The sequence below is a fragment of the Carcharhinus amblyrhynchos genome, chromosome 35 (assembly GCF_965287045.1).
Source record: "Carcharhinus amblyrhynchos chromosome 35, sCarAmb.v2.hapA, whole genome shotgun sequence".
Lineage (NCBI taxonomy): Eukaryota > Metazoa > Chordata > Chondrichthyes > Carcharhiniformes > Carcharhinidae > Carcharhinus > Carcharhinus amblyrhynchos.
The window spans coordinates 5,934,576-5,954,550 of NC_137358.1; the positions used below are offsets into that span (position 1 = coordinate 5,934,576).

General features: G+C 49.5%; 1 protein-coding gene across 1 annotated transcript; it reads right to left on the reverse strand.

The window, feature by feature from the left end:
* Positions 1 to 495: 495 nt before the first annotated feature.
* pih1d1 (PIH1 domain containing 1) lies at positions 496 to 19,722 on the reverse strand. The gene is made up of 11 exons (XM_080217595.1): positions 19,665 to 19,722; positions 16,759 to 16,912; positions 16,572 to 16,638; positions 13,614 to 13,799; positions 11,436 to 11,497; positions 7,416 to 7,497; positions 6,824 to 6,920; positions 5,927 to 5,977; positions 4,309 to 4,399; positions 3,216 to 3,359; positions 496 to 1,238 (listed from the first exon to the last, which is right to left on the reverse strand). Exons 2-11 carry the CDS (start codon positions 16,834 to 16,836, stop codon positions 1,203 to 1,205), a joined length of 894 nt encoding a protein of 297 aa, XP_080073721.1. The 5' UTR covers positions 16,837 to 16,912; positions 19,665 to 19,722; the 3' UTR covers positions 496 to 1,202.
* Between the last annotated feature and the right edge of the window lie 253 nt (positions 19,723 to 19,975).

Sequence of the window (19,975 nt, forward strand, 5' to 3'; positions counted from 1 at the left end):
GAAAGCCATTCACCTCATCATGTCTGCACTAGTATTGCACCTCTTTTGATGTTGTTTGTGATAATCCTTCCAAAGGACAAGGGCAGCAGATAACTGTGAACACTACTAGGAAGTTCCAGCATCCTGACTTGGAAATATAATCGCTGTTAATTCACTGTCATTGGGTGAAAACCCTAGAGCTCCCTCCCTAACAGCACTGTGGGTGCACTTACGACTCAGGGACGGCAGTAGTTCAAGAAGGCAGCTCACCACCACCATCTCAAGGGCAATTAGGGATGGGCAATAAACTTGGGAGGGCAAAGGCGAAAGTGGAATTGGAAAGGTAATACTTTGAGGAAGCCAGGGAGCGAAGTCACACATCAAATTCTCAATGGAACCTAAAAGGAAAGAGAAAGCAAGGAAGACCAAGAAACACATGGAGGCAGGATACTGAAAAGGAGATAAGAATCGAGGGCTATACATGGAATCAACAGGAGAGTTTGGCGCAAAACAGGATTTGATGAAGAGAATTTAAAATAAAGTTTATTAGTCACAAGTAGGCTTACATTAACACTGTGACGAAGTTACTGTGAAACTTCCTTAGACCGGTGCCTGTTTGGGTACACTGAGGGAGAATTTAGCATGGCCGATGGGCCTAACCAGCACGTCTTTCGGACTGTGGAAGGAAACCGGAGCATTTGCAGGAAATCCACGCAGACACAGGAAGAATGTGCAAATTCCGTAGTTAGTGGCTCAAATCGGGAATCAAAGCCAGGTCACTGGTGCTGTGAGGCAGCAGTGCTAACCGCTGCGCCACCAGCTTTCCTGATCTGGTCTGGCCTCCGTGTGACTGCAGATCCATAACAACATGGGTGACTCTTGACACCCCTCTGATTGGGTGTATAGCTGCACTGAAGTGACAGCTTGCCACCACCTCCTTAAGGTGAATTAGGAACAAATTAATGCCACCCTTGAGAGCGACACTCACATCCCTTGAATGAACATTGAGAGAAAAATACTTGGAGGAAGATATCAGAGGGGAGCCGGTGGCCAGGCACTTAGAACATCAATTATTTTTGAACTTAATTTTCACTAGTGCGACAGTGAAAAACGTGATTTAAAGTGGACGACGTGTCATTACAACTCAACATTGTAAATGCTGACAGCGTGCACACTCCAAAGGTCCTGTTATCTGATCCCTGGTCCTGGCAGCGATCCTGGTTTTAAGCTGGCTGCACTGGCATCATTATCGTCAGAACCTGCCAAAAAAAGAGGGGACGCAAATTGAACAATTCTGCACTGCGCTTTAAGCACCTTAGCGGGCAATTTTAGTGCCCAACGAGCATGAAAAGGGGCAGAATTGCACCCATTTTTTGGGTGAGCCCCCAGATGCAATTATACGTCACTTAAAGAAAGAAGAAACGGAGGCAAAGTGTGATTCATGCCATAGGGGAGTGGATGGAGCCTAAACTAGCCGGGAAGCTGCCTGAACACTGCTGGCGGCGCCATTGCGCAGGCACGCCAATCTCCCAGTACACTATGTACATGTGAACACAGTGTACCGAGAGAACTGCTACAAACACAGCCCCCCCAAACGCCCTGCACATGGCTGATCACAGATGCGCAGGCTGCTTATGCCGCACAATGGGACAGTAACATTGCAAGAGAGAAACATAAGGACATAAGAAATAGGAGCAGGGGTAGGCCATCTAGCCCTTCGAGCCTGCCCCACTATTCAATAAGATCATGGCTGATCTTAAGTGGATCAGTTCCACTTACCTGCCTGCTCCTCAGAACCCTTAATTCCCTTATCGATCAGAAACCAGGCTCGAACCTGGTTTTTTGCCTCTTGCCCAATCTCACCGGCTCGCCATGCTAATCGACCGACATGACAAGTTGGTAAGATCACCCCCTTACACTTCACTTCCTTCTCAAAGCGAGTTTCCTCATTTGTTTTGGCATTGACCTCCGCTTGCCTTGCCATACTGACAACAAATGCTCGTTTCCCTCCTGTCTGGTGCAATATGGCATGCCTGCTCTTGTGCAAGTACAGCACGCATTGGGTACAGAAGGGCAATTCACTCCTGTCTGATGCTATATGGCACGGGAGTGCCTCTGTACCAGCATTGCACAAATACAGCAGACAGAAACAGGTAAAAGGGCAGCACAGTAGCTAGCACTGCTGGCTCACAGCGCCATGGGTCTAGGTTTGATTCGAGCCTAGGGTGACTGTGTGTAGTTTACATGTTCTTCTCATGTCGGTGTGGGTTTGCCCCAGGTGTTCATTTCCTCCCACACTCCAATGATGTGCAGGTTAGGTGGATTGGCCATATTAAATTGCCCCTTAGTGTCCAAAGATGTGCAGATTAAGGTTAGGGGGATTAGTGGAATAAACGTATGGGGTAAGGTGTAGGGCTATTTAGGATACTTTTGAGAGATAGTGCAGACTCAGAGTCATAGAGGTTTACAGCATGGAAACAAGCCCTTCGACCCAACTTGTCCATGCCACCCTTATTTTTTTTTAAAAACCCCTATGCTAGTCCCATTTGCCTGCATTTGGCTCATATCTCTCTATGCCCATCTTACCCATGTAACTATCTAAATGCTTTTTAAAAGACAAAATTATACCCGCCTTTACTACTATCTTTGGCAGCTTGTTCCAGATACTCACCACCGTCTGTGTGAAAAAACTGCCCCTCTGGGCACTTTTGTAACCCCTGTCATCTTAAACCTATGCCCTCTAGTTTTAGATTCCCCTACTTTGGGAAAAAATATTGACTATCGAGCTGATCTGTGCCCCTCATTATTTTATAGACCTCTATAAGATCACCCCTCAGCCTCCTACACTCCAGAGAAAAAAGTCCCAGTCTATCCAGCCTCTCCTTATATCTCAATCCATCAAGTCCAGGTATTATCCTAGTAAATCTTTTCTGCACTTTCTAGTTCAATAATATCCTTTCTAATAATAGGGTGACCAGAATTGCAGACAGTATTCCAAGTGTGGCCTTACCAATGTCTTGAACAACTTCAACAAAACTCAATGGGCTCAATGGCCCTGTAAGGATTCTATGAATGAAATGCAACCCGAAGAAATTTTGTAAACTTGTCGAACCGCACTCCATCTTTCCGTTTAAAAAGGGATTTCCGCAATATGTTTATTGCGCCTGGTGTCTGTCACAGATGATTGGAGTAGCAGGAGGACTCAGGATCTGCCTGAAAGCTTGACATATCCTTACCCTGGTGTTCCGATTGAACTGAGAGCCACTTTCCTCCGGAATAATGTTATATGGGATGTAAATGTCCAGGTGATAAAGATCTGGCCGTGCCCACATTACGATCCGGTCTTCCCCAAGGTCAAGGAGCAATGATCCCGCTGAATCCTGCGGCACAGGGAGCGAGAGAACGAGAGAGAGAGAACAGAGAGAACAACATGAGGCCATTCAGCCCACTGAATCTGGGCCTGCTCCTTCGAACAGCAATCGAGGTCATTCTGCCTCCCCAGCTCTTTCCCTGTTCTTCTGCAACTTTGGGTATGAGTACCAGCTTGGGTCACTGTATATGTGCGGAGACTGCACATTCCCTCTCACTCGCACACACCTCTTCACCTCTCTCTCTGTCACATACACATTTTCTCTCTCCCTCCACTCACTTACACTCCCACCCTCTTCCTCACCCTCACACACAGACCTCCTCTTGTTCCCCTCTCACTAACACACACACTTTCTCTCCCTCCCTCCCATGTGCACACCAATTCTCCCTCTCAAGGACACATACACACATTTCCCTCGCTCCCTCCCTTTCATTCTTTCTTGCTCTTCCACCCTCCTGTCCACTGACACACACCCTCCCTTCTCCCTCTCACCAACACACACCTTTTCCCTCTCTCCCTCACACGCACATTTTCTCTCTCCTTCCACTCGCACACTTCCTCGTTCGCTGAAACATCCTCTCTCTTCCTCCCTCTCACCGACACACTTTTCCTTCTCCCCTTCACATTCTGTCCCTCCCACGCACATTTTCTCTCTCCTCCACTCTCATACACTTCCTCTCTCACTGAAACATGCAGACTCACTCTCTCCCTCTCTCTCACACACGCACGCATTCTTTTGCTCCCGCTCTCTCTTTCCCTCCCATTCACTCACACACACTCTAGGTTTTAGTGCACCTCTGTACAGCGCTGGCTGGGCTTTCTGCTGCTCGTTACTGATAAAGCTCATTAGGAAACTGCTTCCATATTTTATAACTTGATTCCCAAATCTTAAATCATGACCCTGCAGAACCTGCCTCCATCCTCCCCAAAACGTAGCTGGCTGGGTATTAAATACTGACCACTTTTGGTAAGGAAATCTCTGCTACCAGGAAGCTGGGATGTTCACTTGCAGGTTCAGCCACTATCGTGTATTCCGGCTCCACACAGGTGCTGCCGAAATGAAGAAAGAGAGGATGTTAACAATTCTGTAACAACGTACATTCTGTGTCAGCAGTCCTAATGCCTCTTTCTGAATAAATAAACTCATGCCTTGTTCTAAGTTGAACAAGGTGTGCATCTTAAAAAAACGTATTTTGTATAATGTTTCTTGTGAAGAGAATGTTCTAAACTTCAGCGCTGATTATGGTTTATTTACTAGTCGCAAGTGTTACATTAACACTGCAATGAAGTTACTATGAAAATCCTATAGCTGCCAAACGCTGGCACCTGTTTGGGTACACTGAAGGAGAATTTAGCATGGCCAATGCACCCCAACCAATTTTTCGGACTGTGGGAGGAAACCAAAGCAACCAGAAGAAACCCATGCAGACATGGGGAGAACATGCAGCCTCTGCACAGACAGTGACAAGACGGGAATTGAACCTGGGTTCCTGGAGATGGGAGGCGGCAGTGCTAACCACTGTGCTGCTTTATCTGCTTCAGGCAGCCCACCTGCTGAGAATGCAGAAGAGTAATTGCTCCTAGATATTGGAATGTTGGTTTTAATCTAAGTTAATGCAGTTTTTTTTGTGTTGTTCCCTGGGGTTTCAGAGTAGGGGTTAAATTAAGTTGATTGATGAGAGCGCATCTTGTGCTAATGGTGGAGTTAGGTCTACAGAGGGAAAAGCAGGCAGTTTCTGTTTACAGTTGCAAGAAGCAGCAGCTCTTTTCTCTCTCTCTCTGGAGATTGAAGTCTGGGACCTGCTAGAAAAAAGGTATCTCTCTTTAGGGGTGCAGTGGCACAGTGGTTAGCAATGCTGTCTCACAGCGCCAGGGACCAGGGTTCAATTCCCAGCTTGGGTCACTGTGGAGTTTGCACGGAGTCCCTATGTTTGCATGGGTTTTCTCCGGGTGCTCCGATTTCCTCCCACAGTCCAAAAATGTGCAGATTAGGTGGATTGGCCAAGCTAAATTGACCCTAGTGTCGGGGAATTAGTAGGGTAAATGTGTGGGGTTATAGGGATAGGGACTCGATGGGCTGAATGGCCTCCTTCTGTATTATAGGGAGACTATGATTCAGAGGTGTTCTGGAGATTTGAGGACTAGAAACCTATATACCAGCATGCAAGACTGTTTGCTGAGGGGTTTATATCTATGAGGAATATTGCTTAAATTGCAAATAATAGAGATTGGTTAGCAGTTAATTATACCCTGTTATGTCTAAGTATATCATATGGTAAAAGTGATGTCAATTCTTTTTATTACAGTTAAATCGTATTGTTAAATAAAGTTTGTTTTGATAAAGGCTTTTTAGTGGGTCAATTGAATCATACCTGGAGTCAAACACCTTATCCTCACACTAATGCCAAAATCAAACATTGATGGGGTCTAATCTAACTTCATAAAATACCTTGGAGTTTCTGATTTGATCCTTAAGAGTGGTCCTACAATCGCAAAATATTCTATTAATTACAAGTTATTTTAAGTCACCTAATCAATTAATTTCTCCCACTCTGAAATAAGATGAAGCAATCTTACCTTTCTACTTCTGAGATCAAGGGGTTACTGGAGCTTCCTGGAGACGAAGTGCTGTCAAAACAAAAGAGGATGGATGGGTTTAGCATCATTCCATTGGGGTTTGTACAGTGCCCACAAGTTTAGATCATTTTATGTGAAAAATTTAAGGAAAAAGTCAGCTCACCACAAACTTCCCGAAGGCAACTGGGGATGGCTAACAAATGCTGACCTAGCCAGCAATGCTCACATCTCAGGACCGGATAGAGACATTGGCTTACTGGTATTGCTCAAATATTAACACAAGCAGCACCTAAAGTTGCAATATACTGCAGAGTAATAGCAATAACCAAACTATTAGTCCAGAAACACAACTAATGTTCTGGGGACCCAGTTCGAATCCTACCACGGCAGATGGTGGAATTTGAATTCAATAAAAAAAATCTGGAATTAAGAATCTACAGATGACCATGAAACCATTGTTGATTGTCAGAAGAAGCCACCTGGTTCACTAATGTCCTTACATGGTCTGGCCTACATGTGATTCCAGAGCCACAGCAATGTGGCTGACTCTCAACTGCCCTCAGGCAACTAGGAATAGGCAATAAATGCTGGCCTGACCAGCGACGCCCATGTCCCATGAATGAATTAAAAATAAAAAAAGTAACAACATTTGGATCAGAACCCCAGCTGCAGGTTGTGATTATTTGTGTTCATCACAGGGCTGTGGGGAGGAGCGGATTAAGATTAATTGGATAGCCTCCTTCAGGCATGATGGACCATGATGGGTTCTTGTTAAGTTGTGTGATTTGGGTGCCATTGTGTTGTTTGCAACACTACGCCATTGATGTGCAAAGAGGGAACACATCAAGATTGTGTGGGATGTTATACAAATGCAAGTTCTTTTGCCGATCACCTTACCTGGATTCCAGCTCTTGGATAACAGGTTTTGACTTTGTTCTGATGTTGTGTTCCATTATGGATCCCAAAAATTTCCTGTTTTTCAGCATTCGCCATTCTGGGGACAAGATTGTAACAAATATCAGCAGCGCAATAGGAACACAGGCCTTTCACACCTGGAATCTGGGTTCACTTGCAACACAGTAGGGCAGCACAGTGGTTAGCACTGCTGCTTCACAGTGCTAGGGAACTGGGTTTGATTCCCGCTTGGGTCACTATCTATCTTGCACATTCTCCCCGTGTCTGCGTGGGTTTCCTCGGGGTGCTCCAGTTTCCTCCCACATTCTGGAAGACCTGCTGGTTAGGTGCACTGACAAATAGGCGCCAGACTGTGGTGACTAGGGGAATTTCAGAGTAACTTCATTGCAATGCTAACGTAAGCCTTACTTGTGACAATAATGAATAAATTTTATTCTGCTCACGCGTTCGCACCACTGCTGGAACCACTGTCAACTGTAGCTCTGCACGTGACGGTTCTGTTCGGAGGTTAGAAAGAGATGGGGTTCGAGTCTAGCTGCAAGTGGCCAGGCTAAACAACAGTTGTGGTAGTTACCTCTGGTCAGTTCCAAGTTATATTTGTTCTCCAGCCCTTCAAAGCCGATTGTAAGAAAGAATTCCATGAAGAGTTTGTTGTTCTGTGCCAAAAATGAAACAAGAAAAATAAATCACTCTCCGACATTAAGGAAAGGAAAACTTGCATTTACGTAACACCTTTTGCGGCCTCAGGATGTCCCAGAGTGTTTTACAGCCAATGAAGTACTTCTAAAGTGTAGTCACTGTTGTAACATAGGAAACGTGGCAGACAATGACCAGATAATCTTTTTTAGTGATGCTGGCTGAGGGGTAAGCGTTGCCCTGTACAACAGGAGAACATATCTGCTCCTCATGCTGACCCAGAATTGCAAATTTACAAGCGTCCTTACATTGTGAGAAATGCTATATAAATCAAAGTTTCTTTGTTCTTCTACTTCCCACAGTCCAAACATAGGCAGTAAGGCATCAGCAGTGCTAATCACTGTGCCTCACAGCTCCAGGGACCCAGATTCAATTCCCGGCTTGGGTCACTGTCTTGTGGAGTCTGCACATTCTCCCTATTTCTGCGTGGGTTTATCCGAGTGCTCCGGTTTCCTCTCACAATCCAAAAGTGAACGGGTTAGGTGCATTGGCTGTGCTCAATTGCCCCTTAGTGTCCCAAGCTGCATAGGTTTAAAAAAAAATTATTAGTCACAAGCAAGGCTTACATTAACACTACAATGAAGTTACCATTAAAGGTTAGCGGGATTAGCAGGGTAAATATGTCAGGTTACGACATAGGGCCTGGGTGGAATTGTTGTCGGTGCAGACTCAATGGGCCAAATGACCTCTTTCTGCACTGTAGGGATTCTATGAAATAGGCAGGGTATTCATGCTTCTGCAATTGTACAAAGGATAAATAAATCCTTAGATCAAATGTGAGTTACCACACCTTTAAGAAATATATTTAAGTCTAACACCAGTGCCGCTGGGTCCATAACCGGCAGCCTCTGCTGTTATTGCAGCAGCATAAAAATGTTTGTTTTAACCTGTACTAATGCTGTTCTGTTTCTTTAGTGTTTCATCCAGGACTTTCCCAGAGTAGGATTTGAATTTAACAATAACTTCATTGCAGTGTTAATGTAAGCCTTACTTGTGACTAATAAGTAAGTCATTTTTAATACAATAATCAGGTGACTGGATGGAGCTAGGCTTACACAGATAAATCAAACTTAGATCCTGTTTGGAGGTGTTAGAGAGAAATGCCTCTCTTTTCCTCTCTGGATTTTGAGACTAGGATCTGCATAAAATAACTCTCTTTCTCTGAGATTCTGCTGTTTGGGCGTGGATGTTTCTCTGAAGTCTGCTGTATGAGAGTCAGGAGGCTGGTGGCTGTCTGGATCGCTGTCCAGAGATGTTAAAAGGCTGGAAATCTAGCATCTATGTGAAAATGTCTGTTTTTGAGCTGATTCCAAAAAGGACTTATATCTATGGGGATACTGCTTACATTGGAGCTATAGCAATAGCTAGTTGTTCAGAATTATACCTTGTCATATCTTGGTAATATACCTTGGAGTTTCTGATCTGTTCCCTAACATAAGCAACGCTTAAAGGATTGCATTATACTGTGGAATAATAGCAACAACCAGACTATTAATCCAGAAACTCAGCTTATTTGACAGGGAGCCAAATTTGAATCCTGCAGATGGTGGAATTTGAGTTCAATAAAAAATATCTGAAATTGAGAAGCTACTAATGACCATTGTCAATTGTCGGAAAAACCCATCTGGTTCACTAATGTCATTAGGGAATTTAGGGAAGGAAATTGGTCATCCATATCTGGTCTGGCCTACATGTGAATCCCAGCAATGTGGTGGACTCTCAAATGCCCACCAAGGGCAACTAGGGATGGACAATACATGCTGATCAACTAGTGATGCCCATGTCCCACAAATGAATAAAATAAATATACATGCATTGCAGAGCACTACTTAAAAGGAAACAAGCTGGTTGACCATGAAAATCATCCAACACTTGGCACAGTGGTTAGCTCAGAGCCAGGGACCTGGGTTCAATTCCCCGCTCGGGTCACTGTCTGTGTGGATTCTGCATGTTCTCCCTGTGTCTGCGTGGGTTTCCTTCAGGTGCTCCAGTTTCTTCCCACATTCTGAAAGACGTGCTGGTTAGGTGCATTGACCCGAACAGGCGCCAGAGTGTGGCATCCAGGGGAATTTCACAGTAACTTCATTGCAATGTTAACATAAGCCTTACTTGTGACACTAATAAATAAACTTTTTACTTTGTGTAAATAGCAGTGAGATTTCACACAAGTATCAGTAATTTTAGCCAATTGACTGTAGCGTTGTTACAGCCAGAGTTCAATAGGTACAATCGATCATCCTGCTACGAGGATGTATTGTATTCGAGCAACAGAATCTAAATTGTGACAGTGCCTACACAGTGCCAGAAGTCGGGCAGGGTTTAATGGCCCTTTGCATTTTGGAAGATGCTTGTAATTTGCAACACTGTCAGCGTGAAATTACGGTCTTGGTTCATTTGCTTTTGTCACTTTGCAGTGTGATTGTAGCTCTGGAAACTGGAGGGCAGAGAGACTTGGAGATGCACACAATCACAAATCACTTCGTTACTATAAACTGTCCTTCTCCACTGGCAGCTCAGCTTTCTGCTGCCGAGGCTCCAACTTGAGGAATCCCCTCCCTAAAGCTCTAACTCGCTCTGCTCCTTAGAAAGCTCTGCTCTGCAGAAAGCATCCCTTCCAGATGTATCACGCTTGGTATGGCTCCTGCTCTGACCAAGGCCGCAAATGAACTACAAATGTTCGTGAATGTAGTCAAATCCATCACGCAAACCAGCCTCCCATCCATTGACTCCGTCTACACTTCCCGCTGCCTCAGAAAAGCAGCCAGCATATTCAAGGAGCCCACGCACCCTGGACATTCTCCCTTCCACCTTCTTCCGTCGGGAAAAAGATACAAAAGTCTGAGGTCACGTACCAACCGATTCAAGAACAGCTTCTTCCCTGCTGCTGTCAGACTTTTGAACGGACCTATTTCGCATTAAGTTGATCTTTCTCTACACCCTAGCTATGACTGTAACACTACATTCTGCACTCTCTCGTTTCCTTCTCTATGTATGGTATGGTCTGTCTGTATAGTACGCAAGAAACAATACTTTTCACTGTATGTTAATACATGTGACAATAATAAATCAAATCAACAATTTAAGATGCTCCCAAGACCCAAAATTTAGCCACCTGGCATAATATCCCATCAAGTGGCTGTGTCAAATTGTGTTCAATAATTTTGAACTCAAGCACAGCCGCAACTCTGCTGCCCAGAGCTTGCACTAGATCACATTCACCCATGGCTGCTCAATTACAGTGACTCCTCAATATTAAAATTCTTGCCCCTTTTTTCCAAACAGCTTCCACAGCTTCGCTCCTACCCATCTCAGTAACCAGCTCCAGCCCGAAAATCCTTCAAGATTAGAACATAAGAAATAGGAGCAGGAGTAGGCCATCTAGCCCTTCGAGCCTGCCCCGCCATTCAATAAGATCATGGCTGATCTGACGTGGCTCAGTTCCACTTTCCCTAGAGTGGCATGATGGCACAGTGCTTAGCGCTGCTGCCTTACAGCGCTAGGGATCGGAGTTCGATTCCTGGCTTGGGTCACTGTCTGTGTGGAGTCTGCATTTTCTCCCCATGTCTGCCTGGGTTTCCTCCGGGTGCTCCAGTTTCCTCCCTCAGTCCAAAGATGTGCGGTTAGGTTGATTGACCATGCTAAATTGCCCCTTGGTGTCCAAAGATGTGTACATTGGGGGCATTGGCCATGCCAAATTGTCCCTTGGTGTTAGGGGTTTAGTAGGGTAAATTAGTCGGGTTGTTTGGATGGTGCCGGGGTGGGATTGTGATCGGTGTAGACTCAATGGGCCGAATGGCCTCCTTCTACACTGTAAGATTCTGTGATTCTATGATCTGCTACCGTCCAGTTATAGACAAGGCTGCACAGGCTGGATGCAGAGATGATGTTTTGTCCTCACCTGAATTTTGGTATAAAATTTTGAATTGATGACTATGTCATAGGCGGTGCATCCATTTCCACCTGGGGAGAAAAAGACAATACTAATCACTCACAATGCGGCATTTTCCTGTCCTAATTATTCACGTGCTCACTGGCACACTGATAGCTGCCCTCTGGCATTTTGCCTCAGAGGGTTCACCATGCGAGCTCGGACAAGGATTCTCCATTGCGAGGAAGACCGCACCTCAAGCTCAATCCTGCCCTCACTTGACATTTATGGTAAGAAGTCTCACAACTCCAGGTTAAAGTCCAACAGGTTTATGTGGAATCACGGGCTTTCAGTGCACTGCCCTTTCATCAGGTAGGTGTCTCCACTCACCTGATGAAGGAACAGCGTTCAAAAGCTCGTGATACCAAATAAACCAGTTGGACTTTAACCTGGTGTTGAGAGACTTCTTACTGTACCCACCCCAGTCAAATGCCGGCATTGCCACATTTTGATATTTAGATTTTGATATTTGAACTTGTGCGGGGTCTAGACAAGGAGAAATTGTCCCCACTGACTGAGGAATTGAGGCCAAAACACTGTCTCATTTCAAGAAGAAATTAGATGTAGCTTTTTGATTTGATTTATTATTGTTGCACGTATTAGCAGACAGTGAAAAGTATTGTTTCTTGTGCTGTGTACAGACATAGCATACTGTTCGTAGAGATGGAAACATGAATGCAGAATGTAGTGTTACAGTCATAGTTAGAGTGTAGAGAAAGATCAACTTAGTGAGAGGTAGGCCCAATCAAAAGTCTGATGGTAGCATGGAAGATCTTGTGTTATAGGGGAGGTTCTAGGGCTCTTCATCTCTTGGGGCTGAATGGATCAAATAATATGGAGGGGAAGGGGGGACCAAGATATTGAATTTGATAATCAGCCATGATCAAAATGAATGGCGGAGCAGGCATGAAACAGTACGTAGGAGTGGAGGACCAGAGGATACCGAATTTAAGTGACGGGTAGAAATACCACAAGACAATAGGAAGAAAAACTCTCCTTGAAATACAGCAAATGGTTAGGATCTGGAATAGGTTTACTGCCTGGGTGTGTGCTGGAAGAAGTGTCAGTTTTTCTATAGTTTAAAGTTTATTTATTAGTGTCACAAGTTGGCTTACATTAACACTACAATGAAGTTACTGTAAAAATCCCTTAGTTGCCACACTCCGGCACCTGTTCAGGTACACCGAGGGGGAGTTTAGCATGGACAATGCACCTAACTAGCATGTCTTTCAGACTGTGGGAGGAAACCGGAGCATCGGGAGGAAACCCACACAGACACAGGGAGGGCATGCAGACTCCACAAAGACAGCGACCCAAGCTGGGAATCGAACCTGGGTCCCTGGTGCTGTGAGGCAGCATTGCTAACCGCTGTGGCACTGTGGTTTTCAAAAGGGAACTGGATAATTACCGGAAGCGAAAATAATCTTCAGAGCTTTTGGGGAAAAGAGGAAAGGAAGCGAGACTGGCTGAGTTGCTTTCGCAGGGAGCTGGCACAGACGTATGGGCTGAATGGTCTCCTTCTGTAACTACTGCATGATCAGCACAGATTCAGATAATCAGAACTGTGATCTTTTCAGTTCAATGATACTGGCTTTAAAGTCTGAGGCTGAGGGGCCACCTGATAGAAGTTTATAAAGCTATGAGAGGCATGGACAGAATGGATAGTCAGAGTCTTTTTCCTAGAGTAGAAATGTCAGTTATTAGAGAACATGGGTTTAAGGTAAAAGAGGGAAAATTTAAATGAGATTGGAGGGGCTAGTTTTTTTTCCACAGAGGATGGTAAGTGTCTGGAATGTGTGGCCAGAGGAGGTGGTAGAAGCAGATACAATAGCAATGTTTAACAGGCCATCTTGACAGCTACATAGATAGGCAGGGAATAGAAGGATATGGACCGCGGAGAGGCGAGAAGTCTTTAGTTTAGAAAAGGTGTCATTTGTAGACACAGGCTTGGTGGGCCGAAGGGCCTGTTCCTGTGCCGCACTGTTCTTTGACACCCTTCCCTAACTCGCACCCTTGTCTCTCTCCCTCCCCAACGCCGCCCCCCCCCCCCCCCCCCGCACCACCACCACCCCCTCTCCTCCAGCACCCAACTCCCAAGCCAGCACAGAATAACTTCCTTTCCTCCTCCCCCAAAACACAAACACGTACTGTTGTCAATTTCAGCATGCGGTTCACCGAGACTCATGGGAATCCTGTATCCGGAAGGATCATCCGATTCCAGAAGGGTCACCAAGCCCTCCTCGGAGAGATCCGGTGGTGGCGGGATCTGATCAGATTTGCATACGTTGATGAAAACCTTCTCACCATTCTTCATCTTTGTCTTCACACAGAAGCCTGTGGAAAGGGGAGTCTGTTTAATGTGATCTGTTATTGTCACATGTATCAACATAGCGAAAAGTATTGTTTCTTGTGTGCTATACAGACAAAACACACTGTTTATAGAGAAGGAAAGAGAGAGCACAGGATGTAGTGTTACAGTCACAGCTAGGGTGTAGAGAAAGATCAACTTAACACGAGGAAGTCAAAAGTCTGAAGCTGTTCTCGAGTCGGTTGTTATGTGACCTCAGACGTTCGTATCTTTTTCCCGATGGAAGGTAGAAGATTGATTGGCCATGTTAAATTGCCCCTTAGTGTCCCAAGATGTATAGGTTAGGGGAATTAATGGAATAAATTCTTGGGGTTACGGGGAACAGGTCTGGGTGGAGTTCCCAAGTGTTATGGGGTTTACGTGAGGTCTAGGGCCTGGGTGGGATTGTTGTCAGTGCAGACTCAATGAACCCAACAGCCTCCTTCTGCACTGTAAGGATTCTGTGATTCTAATATAGAAGCAGCTCAAAGCTGACAAAGCACAGAAGATATGATAGTTCAGTAGTCGTGAGTCACAGAGCAAAAGGCAAAGGTCAGAGAGTTGAATAACTATACTTCTTTAACTCCTGTTTACCAAGAGCCAGTGCAACTTGTGATGAGTTAAGAAGAGCCACACAGTGTGACGATTATTTGAAATCCGCTTGCCTTTGTCCCACGCTATGTTCTCATTAAATGTGTTAACAGACTGTTACATTTTGGCCATGCATTGCTTCACTTTGTTTGCTCTCACTCTTACTTCCTGGATCAAGAGGAACTTGATTTCAAGTTATGGATTACATAAGAACACAAGAACATAAGAAATAGGAGCAGGAGTAGGCCATCTGGCCCTTCGAGCCTGCCCCGCCATTCAATAAGATCATGGCTGATCTGTCGTGACTCAGTTCCACTTTCCCGCCCTCTCCCCATAACCCTTAATCCCCTCTCTTATCAAAAACCCATCAACCCGCTTCTTAAAAATATTTAGCGAGGCAGCCTCCACCACTTCAACGGGCAGAGAATTCCAGATATTCACCACCCTTTGAGTGAAGAAGTTCCTCCTCAACTCCGTTCTAAACCGCCCCCCCTTTATCTTGAGGCTGTGCCCCCTAGTCCTACTGTCTTTTTTGAGCGGGAAGAGTCTCCATTAAGTTTAAGTTTTATTTATTTGTGTCACAAATAGGCTTAATTAACACTGCAATGAAGTTACTGTGAAAATCTCCTAGTCGCCACACTCCAGCGCTTGTTCAGGTACACTGTGGGAGATTTTAGCATGGCCAATGCCGCCTAACCAGCAAGTCTTTTGGACAGTGGGAGGAAACTGGAGCACTTGGAGGAAACGCACACAGACACGGGGAGAACAGACAGTGCACAGATAGTGACCCAAGCCGGGAATCGAACCCGGGTCCCTGCACTGTGAGGCAGTAGTGCTAATCACTGTGCCACAGTGACAGAGGGAGAGGCAGAGAGACGGAGGGAGGGCAAAGTAGCCAAACACTTTGGCCGAGAATAGCCAAGGTGAAGGAGAAAGCTGTCTAAGGTGGTGGTTAGAATCATAGGCTATTACAGTGCAGGAGGCCATTTGGCCTGTCGAGCCTGCACCTACACAATCCCACTCAACCCTTTTCCCGTAACCTCATATATTTACCCTGCTAATATTCTTGACACAAAGGGACAATTTAGCATGGCCAATCAACCTAAGCCGCACAGCTTTGGACTGTGGGAGGAAACTGGAGCACCTGAAGGAAACCCATGCAGACACAGGGAGAATGTGCAGACTCCGCACAGACAGTGACCTGAGGCCAGAATTAAACCTGTATCCCTGGCGCTGTGAGACAGCAGTGCTGACCACTGTGCCACCATGATTGAGGGGGGAGACAGAGGGAGGGCTAAGTGTGGATTAGCTGATCACTTTGGCAAAGAAGAACCAATGTGAAGCCTAAGGTGGTGGTTGAGGCTGAAAGACACAACATGTTTTAAAAGACAGCTGGATCTGCATCTGAATGCTGTAGCCTGCAAGGCTACAGACCAGGTGCCACAAGTGCAATAGAAATAAGCGGCTAGTTTCTTTTATTGGTCGGTGCAGACACAATGGGGCTGAATGGCCTTCTCCTGCACTGTAACTTCTCAATATTTCTTGCTGCTTGCCACTTTTGTGGGATCATTTCTAGAGGGCTAGAATACAAGAACTGGTATGTACTTCTGAGGCTGTATAAGTCTCTGGTCAGACCCCATTTGGACCCCAAATCTAAGAAAGGATGTGCTAGGAGTCCAGAAGAAGTTCACAAGAATGATCCCAGGAATGAAGGGTTTGTCATACGAGGAATGATTGAGGACTCTGGGTATGTACTCAATGGAGTTTAGAAAGATGAGGGAGGGATCGAATTGAAACTTACAGGGTACTGCGAGGCCCAGATAGAGTAGCTGCAGAGAGGAAGTTTCCACTAGTGGGAGAGACTAGAACCAAGGGGCACAGCCTCAGACTAAAGACAAGCTCCACTAAAACTGAGAGGAGGAGGAATTTCTTCAGCCAGACAGTGGAGAATCTGTGGAACTCTTTGCCACAGAAGATTGTGGAGGCCAGGTTGAGTGTCTTTAAGACAGAGGTAGATAGGTTCTTGATTAAAAGGGGATCAGGCGTTATGGGGAGAAGGCAGGAGAATGAGGATGAGAAAAATATCAGCCACAATGGGCTGAATGGCCGAAATCTCCTCCATTATCTTATAGCTATGTGGGTGGGACGTAAGGGGTGGGGCGACGTACCTGGCTGTGGTCTGATCTGCTTGGATTCCTGTGCCGTCGGAAGTTGATTCTGCATCTCCTGCGCAGCCTGGGGGGGGGGAAGCATTGAGAAATGTACGTTCAGTAATCTGACAATTAAAAGCTGCACTGGCTCAGCTATTCAATCTTGAGTGCTCTTGCATGGGTCAGGGCGGGTTTGTGTGCCTACCTGCAGTAGCAGCTGCTCGTACAGTGCATCCTCACTGGTCATCTCAGCCGAGAGCAAACTGTCATCTGTCGTAGCCATGGTCCAACCAACAGCCGTTGAAAAGTTGGCCTTTCAACAAGCACCAAAAGACTGAGTGCCAAGATCGACGGGACTGCTATATTTTAACACAAATAATAGCACAAAAGCAGGAGAATTTAATAAAGCTGTCATGGGTTCCATATTGCTTTCTTTTGAAGATATGTTTTAGGACAAGAGGGTACAATATTAAGATGGGGTTGTGGGGGGTAACTATAACTATGTAACATCCTGGCTGGTCTTGCAATAGGCAGCCTACCATCTGATGCCAAGCTGCTAACTTTTGCCTCAATTTTAAACATTTAAATGTTGACTGTCACATTCTCCTCCTCAGGGTCTCCGTGGCCTCACCCCTCCAACCTCTCTGCGATCACCCCTCCCCCAGCAGCACATCTTGTTAATATTGGGAGCATCTCTGATTTGATTTGCTCTGCTACAGGCAGCCATGTCCTCAGTTGCTCAAGTTCCAGTCTTTGTGGAACACCATCCCTCAACCCATTCCGTCTCTATTCCTCAAAGTTGTTTTGTGATGACACAGTGGCACAACGGTTGGTACTGCTGCCTCACTGCACCAGGGACCCCCCTAGCACCCATTCTCCCCCTCCCCACCGCTCCCCCCCCCCCAGCGCCCACTCTTCCCCCTCCCCACCGCCCCCCCCCCCCAGCGCCCACTCTTCCCCCTCCCCACCGCCCCCCCCCAGCGCCCACTCTTCCCCCTCCCCACCGCCCCCCCCAGCGCCCACTCTTCCCCCTCCCCACCGTCCCCCTCCCAGCGCCCACTCTTCCCCCTCCCCACCGTCCCCCTCCCAGCGCCCACTCTTCCCCCTCCCCACCTTCCCCCTCCCAGCGCCCACTCTTCCCCCTCCCCACCGTCCCCCTCCCAGCGCCCACTCTTCCCCCTCCCCACCGCCCCCCCCCCAGCGCCCACTCTTCCCCACCGCCCCCCCCAGCGCCCACTCTTCCCCACCGCCCCCCCCCCAGCGCCCACTCTTCCCCCTCCCCACCGTCCCCCTCCCAGCGCCCACTCTTCCCCCTCCCCACCGTCCCCCTCCCAGCGCCCACTCTTCCCCCTCCCCACCGTCCCCCTCCCAGCGCCCACTCTTCCCCCTCCCCACCGCCCCCCCCCCAGCGCCCACTCTTCCCCCTCCCCACCGCCCCCCCCCCAGCGCCCACTCTTCCCCCTCCCCACCGCCCCCCCCCCCCCAGAGCCCACTCTTCCCCCCCCCCCAGCGCCCACTCTTCCCCCTCCCCACCGCCCCCCACCCCAGCGCCCACTCTTCCTCCTCCCCACCGCCCCCCACCCCAGCGCCCACTCTTCCTCCTCCCCACCGCCCCCCCCCAGCGCCCACTCTTCCCCCTCCCCACCGCCCCCCCCCCAGCGCCCACTCTTCCCCCTCCCCACCGCCCCCCCCCCCAGAGCCCACTCTTCCCCCTCCCCACCGCCCCCCCCCCAGAGCCCACTCTTCCCCCCCCCCACCCCCAGCGCCCACTCTTCCCCCCCCCACCCCCAGCGCCCACTCTTCCCCCCCCCACCCCCAGCGCCCACTCTTCCCCCCCCCCACCCCCAGCGCCCACTCTTCCCCCCCCCCACCCCCCACTCTTCCCCCCCCCACCCCCAGCGCCCACTCTTCCCCCCCCCCACCCCCAGCGCCCACTCTTCCCCCCCCCCACCCCCAGCGCCCACTCTTCCCCCCCCCCACCCCCAGCGCCCACTCTTCCCCCCCCCCACCCCCAGCGCCCACTCTTCCCCCCCCCCACCCCCAGCGCCCACTCTTCCCCCCCCCCCACCCCCAGCGCCCACTCTTCCCCCCCCCCACCCCCAGCGCCCACTCTTCCCCCCCCCCACCCCCAGCACCCACTCTTCCCCCCCCCCACCCCCACCCCCAGCGCCCACTCTTCCCCCCCCACCCCCACCCCCAGCGCCCACTCTTCCCCCCCCCCCCACCCCCAGCGCCCACTCTTCCCCCTCCCCACCGCCCCCCCCCCCAGAGCCCACTCTTCCCCCCCCCCACCCCCAGCGCCCACTCTTCCCCCCCCCACCCCCAGCGCCCACTCTTCCCCCCCCCACCCCCAGCGCCCACTCTTCCCCCCCACCACCCCCAGCGCCCACTCTTCCCCCCCACCACCCCCAGCGCCCACTCTTCCCCCCCCCCACCCCCAGCGCCCACTCTTCCCCCCCCCCACCCCCAGCGCCCACTCTTCCCCCTCCCCACCGCCCCCCCCCCAGAGCCCACTCTTCCCCCCCCCCACCCCCAGCGCCCACTCTTCCCCCCCCCACCCCCAGCGCCCACTCTTCCCCCCCCCCACCCCCAGCGCCCACTCTTCCCCCCCCCACCCCCAGCGCCCACTCTTCCCCCCCCCACCCCCAGCGCCCACTCTTCCCCCCCCCCACCCCCAGCGCCCACTCTTCCCCCCCCCCACCCCCAGCGCCCACTCTTCCCCCCCCCCACCCCCAGCGCCCACTCTTCCCCCCCCCCACCCCCAGCGCCCACTCTTCCCCCCCCCCACCCCCAGCGCCCACTCTTCCCCCCCCCCACCCCCAGCGCCCACTCTTCCCCCCCCCCACCCCCAGCGCCCACTCTTCCCCCCCCCCCACCCCCAGCGCCCACTCTTCCCCCCCCCCCACCCCCAGCGCCCACTCTTCCCCCCCCCCACCCCCAGCGCCCACTCTTCCCCCCCCCCACCCCCAGCGCCCACTCTTCCCCCCCCCCACCCCCAGCGCCCACTCTTCCCCCCCCCCACCCCCAGCGCCCACTCTTCCCCCCCCCCACCCCCAGCGCCCACTCTTCCCCCTCCCCACCGCCCCCCCCCCTTCACCCGCACCTTCCTACCTGCAGCCTCGTTGCTATGCGCAGCGTCCCAAACCCTCCCCCGACACCCAGGACCCGGGGCTGAGTAAACAAAGCTCAGCACACCAGCCTGAAATTTCCCCTTTTCACTCCGGTTGCGACCAGCGTGTGAAAAAAAAGTCTCACAAAGGCCCAACCGGCTTAAAAATAACATACAAATTAAAAACCCGGCGAGAGGCAGCGCGAGATATGCCGAAAGAAAGGGGAAGGAACCCAGCACAGGGGGAAGGTCTGACCTTCTTCTGGCGGACGGGACTCCCGGGTGGACCGTTGACCTCCTTCCGGCGGAAGGC